The 9,359-nt window shown below is 43.2% G+C and overlaps 1 protein-coding gene across 2 annotated transcripts; it reads right to left on the bottom strand.

The window, feature by feature from the left end:
* Positions 1–5,691: 5,691 nt before the first annotated feature.
* Positions 5,692–8,906, bottom strand: MRPS24 (mitochondrial ribosomal protein S24). 2 transcript variants are annotated; one of them, XM_082846498.1, is made up of 4 exons: positions 8,849–8,906; positions 8,693–8,761; positions 8,449–8,560; positions 5,692–6,483 (listed from the first exon to the last, which is right to left on the bottom strand). In XM_082846498.1, the coding sequence occupies exons 1-4, from the start codon at positions 8,885–8,887 to the stop codon at positions 6,200–6,202; spliced, it is 504 nt and encodes a 167-aa protein (XP_082702624.1). In that variant the 5' UTR covers positions 8,888–8,906; the 3' UTR covers positions 5,692–6,199. The 2 variants fall into 2 exon arrangements, with proteins under 2 accessions (XP_082702624.1, XP_082702625.1); XM_082846499.1 differs by lacking the exon at positions 5,692–6,483 and adding an exon at positions 6,502–7,108.
* Between the last annotated feature and the right edge of the window lie 453 nt (positions 8,907–9,359).

Below are 9,359 nucleotides of genomic sequence, written 5' to 3'. Positions count from 1 at the left end.
AACTACAGCTATTGATATTATAATTTCTCAAAAAATTCAGTTTTCATAAAAAGAGGTAAATTGTAACATCATAAGTATTTTAAAAAAAGGAGTAAAATGGTAGAAACTTTATAAGTGGATAAAGTTAAGGTGCTATCGACATAAAAATGACTATTTTATCTGTGAGATGTTTTATGTAAGCCACATGGTAACCACAAAGGAAAAACCACAAAGGAAAAATCACAAAACACACACAAAAAAAGAGAGACTGAGAAAATTACCATGGAAAACCACCACTTTACAGAGGTAGACAGAAACAGAGGGAAAAGAAACGACAGATACAAAATAATCAGAAGGCAAACAATAAATAAGATGGCACCAGTAAGTCCTTATACATCAGTAATCGCTCTAAATATAAATGGATTGAATTCACCAAACAAAAGACACAAAAATGGCTGGACTGATTAAAAAACAAGACCCAACTATATGCTGCCTACAGGAGACTCATTTCAGCCCCAAAGACACACAGGCTTAAAGTGAAAATAATAAAGAGGATATTCCATGCAAGAGGAATCCAAAAGAAAGTATGCATAGCCATACATATCAGACTAAATAGGCTTTAACCCAAAAATGATAACAAGAGACAAAGACAGTCATTATATATTGATAAAAGGGTCAATACATCAGGAAGATATAACAATTGTAAATATATACACACCCAATACTGGAGCACCAAAATATATTAAACAAATAGTAACACATCTAAAGAGAGAAATAGACAATATATTAATAGTAGGGGACTTCAATACCCAATTGTCAGCAATGGATAGATCATCCAGACAGAAAGTCAAGTAAGGAAACAGTGGAACTGAACTACACTCTAGAACAAATGGAATTAACAGACGTATAAAAAAATTCCATTCAACAGCAGAAGAATACACATTCTTCCAAAGTGCACACGGAATATTCTCCAGGATAGATAGTTTGAAAGGACAGAAAACAAATCTTAGAAAATTTAAGAAGACTGAAATCATACCAACTATCTTTTCTGACCACAATGGTATAAAACTAGAAATCAACAAGAGGAAAGCTTGAAAATCTACAAATATGTAGAAACTAAACAGCACACTTCTGAAAAACCAATGGGTCAAAGGGGAAATAAAAAATATCTCAAACAATTGAAAACAAAAATACAACATATCAAAACTTATGGGGTGCTGCAAAAGCTGTCCTGAAAGTTTATAGCAATAAATGCATATAGTAGGAAATTAGAAAGATGTCAAAAAACAAATTTCATAATTCGTGGTACTAGTAAAAGAAGAACAAATTATGCCCAAAGTTAGTAGAAAGAAGGAAATAATAAAGATCAGAGTGGGAAACGAATGAAATAGAGACCAGAAAAACAATAGAAAGGATCCACAAAACTAAGAGGTGGTCCCTCCAAAAGATAAAATTGACAAAACCTTTACCTAGACTAAGAAAAAAAGAGAAGACTTAAATAAATTAAATTAGAAATGAAAATGGGGAAAAAAAGAAAATGGAGACATTACAACTGATAAGGCAGAAATACATAGGATTATAAGAAATTATTATGAACAATTATAAGACGAAAAATTAGATAACCTAGAAGACATCAATAAACTTCTAGAAACACACAACCTATCAAGACTGAATCAGAAAGAAATAGAAAACCTCAACAGACCAATAACAAGTAAAGAGATTGAATCAGTAACCAAAAACCTCCCAAGAGAAAAGCCCAGGACCAGAAGGCTTCAATGACAAATTCTACCAAGCATTCAAAGAAGAATTAAGACCAATCCTTCTCAAACTCTTCCAAAAAACTGAGGAGGGAATACTTCCAAACTCATTCTAGGAGGTCAGCATTACCCTAATAACAAAACCAGATAAGGACACAATGAGAAAACTATAGACCAATATCCCTGATGAATATAGATGCAAAAATTCTCAACAAAATATTAGCAAACAGAATTCAATAACACATAAAAAGGATTATACACCATGGTTAAGTAGGATTTATCCCTGGAATGCAAGGATGGTTCAACATATGCAAATCAGTAAACATAATAGATCACATTAATAAAATGAAAGAAAAAATCACATGATCATTTCAATAGATGCAGAAAAAGCATTTGACAAAATACAACATTCTTTCATGATTAAAAAAAAAAACCACCCCTCAGCAGATTGGGTATAGAAGGAACATACCTAACATAATAAAGGTCATATATGACATACCCACAGAGAACATTATACTCAATGGAGAAAAACAGAAAGCGTTTGCTCTGAGATCAGGAACAGAACAAGAATGGCTACTTTCACCAAAAAAACTGAAAGCTTTTGTTCTGAGATCCGGAGAGGAACAAGATTGGCTACTTTCACCATTCTTATTCAATATAGCATTAGAAGTCCTAACTAGAGCAATTAATCACGACAAAACAAAAGCATACAAATTGGGGAGGAAGAAGTAAAACTGTTGCTATTCGCAGGTCATAGGACTCCGTATATAAAATAATCTCCAAAACTCAACCAAAAAACCATTGGAACTAATCAACAATTTCAGTAAAGTTGCAGGATATAAAATCAACATACAGAAATCAGTTGCATTTCACACACTAAGGATGAAATACCTGAAAAAGAAATAAAGAAAATGATTCTCTTCACAACAGCATCAAAAACAACAAAATACTTAGGAACAAATTTAACAAAGAAAGTGAAAGATCTGTAGGATGAAAACTCCAAGGCCTTCCTGAAAGAAATCAAACTCACAAACAATTCAGAAGACATCCTATGCTTATGAATTGGAGAAAGTAATATTGTTAAAATGTCCATATTACCCAAAGCCACCTATGGATGCAATGCAATCCCCACCAAAATACCAATGGTATTTTCCCCAGAAACAGAAAAAACAATCCTAAAATTTGTAGGGAATCATAAAAGACCCCAAATAGCCAAAGCGATCCTGAGGAAAAAGAACAAAGCTAGAGGTATCAAATTTCCTGATTTCAAACTATACTACAAAGGCATAGTAATAATAATAATAAAAGAAAAACAGTATGGTACTGGCACAAAAATAGACACATAGACCATTGGAACAGAATATAAAGCCCAGCATTAAACTGCTACCTATATGGTCAACTAATATTCAACAAGGAGCTAAGAGCACCCAGTGGGGAAAGGATAGTCTCCTCAACAAATGATATTGGGAAAACTGGAGAAACACATGTAAAGCAATGAAGCTGGACACCTATCTTACACCACTCACAAAAACTCACTCAAAATAGATCAGATTTAATACCTGATACTATAACTCCTCTAAGAAAATGTAGAGGAAAAGCTCCTTGACATTTGTCTTGACAATGATTTTTAAAATACGACACCAAAAGCACAAACAACAAAAGCAAGAATCAACAAATGGGACATTAAACTTTAAAGCTTCTGCACAACAAAAGAAACAATTAAAAATGAAAAGGCAACTTGTACAGGAGAATATGTTTGCAAACCATGTATTAGATTAGATATCCAAAATATATAAAGAACTCACAGCTCAAAATCAAAAAAAGGAACAACCTGATTTAAAAATGGGCGGAAGAAATAAAGACATCTTTCCATAGAAGACATTCAAATGGCCACCAGGTAAATGAAAAGATGCTCAACATCACTAATCATCAGAAAAAATGCAAATCAAAACCACAGCGACGCAACACTCACACCTGTTAGGATGGCTATCATCAAGAAGAGAACAGGTAACAAGTGCAGGCAAGGATATGGAGAAAAGAGGACACTTAAGCACTGTTGGTGGGAATGTAAATTGGTTCAATCACAATGGAAAACATGAACCTTCCTCAAAAAAATTAAAAATAGACCAACCATATGATCCAGCAATTCCACTTCTGGGTATATAGCTAAAGGAAATGAAAACAGAATTTCAAAGAGACATCTGCACTCCTATTTTTATTGCAGGATTATTCACAATAGCCAAGACATGGAAACAATATAAGTACTCATCAAATGGATAAAGCTCTCTCTCTCTCTCTCTCTCTCTCTCACATTCACACACACACACACACACACAATGGAATATTATTCAGCCTCGAGGAAGGACATTCTGCCATTTACGACAACATGGATGGACTTGCAGACACAGAAAGACAGTATGACATCACTTACATGTACAATTTAAGAAAGCCAAATTTTTAAAAACAGAATAAAAGTGATCAGCAGGGGATGAGGGGGTGGGGGGACAGATGTTGAGAGTACACATTTACAAGTAGTAAATAAGCCCTAGAGATATAATGCTTAGTACCGTACAATAGGGACAAAAATATTATAATCATCAAACTTGCTAAGAGACTATAACAATTTTTCCAACTACTAAAAAGGATAATTTTGTAATGAGATAGAGGTGCTAATTATTGCTACAATCACATTAAAATATAACAATGTCCTTAAATTAACATGTTGTACACCTTGAACTTATATAACTTTACCTGTCCAATGTATTTCGATTAAATTAAAAAGGATCAGGGTCAAGGTCTGGATGAGTCAGTATCAAGGCAAAGGTGAGCCTAAGGGTCACAGTCAGGTACAGGATTGGGCCAATGTCAGGTTGAGGATTTGAATAAGATTCAGTACATGGGTGGATCTGGGTCATGAGGGTCAGGGACATAATCGAGTCCAGCTGAGGTTCAGTCAAGGTAACAGTCAGTGTAAGGGTGAGGGTCAGAACACCTGGTCAGAGTCAGTATTATGATGCAAACGTGGAACAGGGTGAGGGTCAAATTCAGATGAAAAGCCAGGTCCAGGATCAGACTGAGTCTGAGGGTCAGTGTGAGAGTGAAGGTCAGAAGGGTCAGGGTGAGGATCAAAGTCAGGTTCAGGTTGAGGTTTGTCATCAGGGTGTCAGGGTGAGCCTCAGGGTCTGAATGACAACTTCAGGATTGTTGAGTCTAAGAACAGGGTCATGGTCATGGTCAAGAGTAGGGTCAGATCTGTGTGAGGGACAGGGTCTGGGTGATGGCTGAGTTTCAAGGTCAAGGTCACAGTCAAGGTCATAAGAGTTTGGATGAGGCACATAATCTGTCAAAGCGAGCATCAGCGTTACCAGTTAGGATGAGTTAGGGTCACCGTAAGGGTCAAGACAGTGTTAGGATGAAGTCTTGAGTCAAGTTTCTGACTGCGAGTCAGGGTTACATAAATGTGAGGGACACAGGGTCAGGGTCACGGTGAGTCAGTCAGCTAGCACTGGAGACAGGATCGGGGCAGGGTGGGGCCTGGTTGGCACCCTCAGGTAAGAGTGAGACTGAGGGTAAAGGTCAAGTTGTGGGTAGGATCAGGGACCATCAAGGGTTAGGATTAGAGTGGGTGTGTTAAAGTTCAGGGTCAAGTTAAGGGCACCAGGATCATGGTCAAGGTGAAGGTCATCAGTGTTGGGGTGAAGTTGAAGGCGAGCAATCCCTGTCCCAATTCCCATCACCATGTGTGGCTTCTGCAGATGCCACTTTCTGAAATGTTCTTCCTCCATTTACCTGCATATCTATATTCCTCACCTGCTTGGAGCCTTCAATGCAGCCCAACCCTCCCTGTCCCCCTCCACTGGGATACAAGTATTACGAAGGCAAGGATCTTGGAATGGAATGTTTTGGTCATTGATGGGTTCCAAGCTACTTAGAAGAGTGTCTGGCACAGACTAGGTGCAGTTAAGCTTTTTTAATAGATGACTGTGTGCTACATTATTTCTGGGGGAATAAAAGTACATCTGGAATTACAACAAACTGTACACAGTAGCTTTCTCTGGGGTAGAATTACAAGTAAGCTTCACGGCTGATTGAATACATGTCCATATTGTTTTATCATCTCCAAAAACGGCTCTTTCCATTTTAAGAGAAAACAAAGAACTTCAGGTAAAGTTCCTGACACAGTGATGGGCACAAGATACTCACTGAACCATAGCTATTACCTAAATCTCAGGAACTGGCAGCCTTCCTGGGAACCCTGGAGCATCCTCAAAGAAACCCTATTCTAGTTCTCTAGGCAGACCAAGAAGCAACACAACATGGAGAGTCTATTTATTCAACAGCCAACTTTGAAAACAAAGCCTCAGTAGTCTGAGGGGATGCATTTCCCCTGTTTCTACTTCAGTCCTTTTCCACAAGTTTCTGTCCTTTGCAGGCTACAGTCTGATGCAAACAGGTTGGTTGTCCTAGATATACTTATATACAACTTTTGAGGGCACAGTCTGGAGGTGCAGATGCACAGGACACTTGTAAAAGTGGGACAGCAGAGTCTCACTGTAGCCCACAAGGAAGTAGAACTTATGTGCAGGTAGTTGCCTCAGGACCAGGGCACAGATCTCCACCTGGTTAGCCCGGCGCTTTAGAACAATCTGGTCGGCCAGGCAGCCTGGGAAGGTGCCCAGCATAAATTTACGAAGGAAAACATCTTCCACTGTTCTCTCTGCAGCATGGTCCTCCCCATCCAGGTTACCTGAAGAGAGAAGGGCACCATGGTGAGTTGGCCAAAACTCCAGAGGTTAACATCCAAGAGCACTCGGCACTCAGTTCCACACCCCACTCCAGCCTCTTCTCCTTTCTTCTGCAAGTGGAATAACGCTCTAAAGTTCAAAGAACATTATTCCAATAATCCCCAAACAAATCCTGTGAAGTACGTGTTATCATTATCCTTGTTTCACAAAAGAGAAGAATGAGGCCTTAGGAGAGCAAAAAACGCAGATGATTCTTCTATGTAGACAGAGAGTGCCCCTCTCCTTTCTTGACTGCCTTATAGAAGCACTGGTCACCCACGGACCAGAGAGATGAGGCCACCAACTACTTCTTTTTTTTTTTTTTTTTTTAATTTATTTATTTATTTTTGGCTGAGTTGGGTCTCCGTTGCTGCTTGCAGGCTTTCTCCAGTTGCGACTCTTCGTTGTGGTGCCTGGGCTTCCCACCGCAGCGGCTTCTCTTGCTGCGGAGCACAGGCTCCAGGCGTGCAGGCCTCAGTAGTTGTGGCTTGTGGGCTCCAGAGCGCAGGTTCAGTAGCTGTGGCGCACGGGCCCAGCCGCTCCATGGCACGTGGGATCCTCCCGGACCAGGGTTCAAACCCATGTCCCCTGCATCGGCAGGCGGATTCTCAACCACTGCGCCACCAGGGAAGCCCTACCAGCTACTTCTGACACGAGGGATGTGAGCTCTCTCACTGACTAGAGCCACGGCCTCAACCAGTGGATTCTCACTGTGGACAACGAAACCTTTGCACCTCTTTTAAGAGTCTACACACACACACCCAGATCTTAGAACTAGAACTTGAAAAAGGTGGGGGACAGAAATCCATATTTTAAGGTAGTTCTCTAGACAGGTATATCTCAAACATTCAAGTTGAGAACCCTCATAGTGAACAAAACACTGCTGACCCTCATCAACTCACAGTAGTTATGTTCTGTAACGTCACTCGTTATGTTCTATAAAATCACCATGAACAACGAATTAGCAAATGCTAAACCACTGCTCCTGGTGGAAATACAGCTAGGTTTCTGCAAGCCTTTGGTTACAATATTTTTATCGACAAAGTGATGTGTAGCCTTATTTTCTTTTTCTGTTTAAAGACACCTACAAATGGCTGATTAACACTGCACTCTCTCCCAACAGCTCTGTAACTCATGCCTGAAGGAAGCTTTTCTAACAATCATGCCATGTAAGGTACATCAGTCTTCCTGAAATTAGGAACACGAGACAGCACTTCAGCATTACAGGCTATTTTAAGGCAGTGGAATCACCAACAAAAAGTACAAAACTTGAATACATGGCACTCACAGATCTCGAAAAGGGTACTTGTTTACAGCATGCGAGCTGAAACTAGAAGGCAGGGCCTTGATCAACCGCAGCTGGGAAGGTGCATGTGGGGTGCCTGCTCTGCCCACGTCTGAGAATGAATGGGAAAGCACCTAGAGTAGGCAAATTCACAAACACGGAATCTGCAAATAACCCGGGCAAACTGTACATACCGGCAGTGAAAGATTCAATATTCACAACAGTCTTCCGGGTCATCGAATTCCAAGGGGTTTCACTCTTTTCACTGCCTCTGGGCTTTTTTACATCCGTAAATTACACATAACGGGCAGCGATGCAAAACAACTGTCTTTAGGCACACGAACAATTTCTGTGGAAGTTCAATCGAACCCTTGACCCGCATGGAAGAAGAGTTTTGCAACCCTTTCAAATACATTTCAACGATCCTGACCACATATGTCTATTTTACTCCTCCTTTGAAAGCGTCTCACTGATTTCTGAACCTCGCGTTGAGTACCGAGTTAAACAAAATCTCTGACACGTGTTCACGTCGTGTTTATGTGACAGACAGGCACAACTGAGAACGCCTTCCCCGGGGCCAGGGGTCGGGCCCACAGCACGTCCTCGTCCCCTCCCGCCACCGCGACAGGCATCGTCCCCTCACCTGTGTGCAGTGACAGCCAGCCCTTACGATGGGCGATGTGGTGCGGCGCGTGGGCCTCCTCGTAGGTCACTGGTTTGTCCCCCTTGCCCACTCGGACTCGGGCCGCCCGGTTCTGGAAAGAAAGAGGGCCCGTGACTCTCCGCGACCACAGACCCAGGGCGCGCCGTGGATTACACCCTCGCCAGCAGGTCCCACTCTCCGAGGCCGCGGGCGCCCAGACCCCAGGCCTCCACGCCGCACTTACCTTGGCGCAGGCCGCGGAGGTGTGCAGGGCGCGCCAGACGCATGGCAGCTCCCGGTTCCAGGATAGCACCTGTAGGGAGAGTGGGGCATCAGACCGAAACTAGGGCTCCCCGCTGCCCGCCTCCAACCGCCGGCCCCGGCCGTGCCGCCCACTCACCAGCGGCCGGAGCCACACACCACAGACGGGCGCCGCCATCTTGGGCCGAGCGGAGGGCGGGGCGGGGCGGGGCGGCGTCGGGGTAAAGGTCAGGCGCGGAAGGCGGACGCGCGGGCGAGACCACACGCAAGCCGGCGCGGGGGTGCGAGCCTCTCGGCCGGGCGGGGCCGCATGCAGTCCGCTCCGACCTGCTGTGGGCGGCGGCGGGGGCCCAGGCTCCGGGCTTGCGAGGCGGGCCGTGTGGGGCCGGGAGGTGGGGGGAGCTGGACTCTGCGCCTCCCCCCGCAGCCCTGGACACGTCTTGCACCCCTCCGTCCGACCCCAGTAGTGGTTTGCGCCGTGTTTCAGATCCGGAAACTGGATGATGCGGAGCGTGAGGTTTCGCGGTCCGAGAGCTCGCAGCGGCCGGTCGAAGAGTGTCTTGGCGGGGGGCGGGCCGGGGGAAGGGGGCGCTTACTGCCCCGCCCCGCCCGGCCGGCGGGGACTGTCGGGGGAGCGGAGCGTTTCACCA

The sequence above is a fragment of the Leucopleurus acutus genome, assembly GCF_964270905.1.
Source record: "Leucopleurus acutus genome assembly, chromosome: 9".
Lineage (NCBI taxonomy): Eukaryota > Metazoa > Chordata > Mammalia > Artiodactyla > Delphinidae > Leucopleurus > Leucopleurus acutus.
The sequence above is the reverse complement of the archived record's forward strand: the minus strand, read 5'-3'. Positions and strand labels throughout refer to the sequence as shown.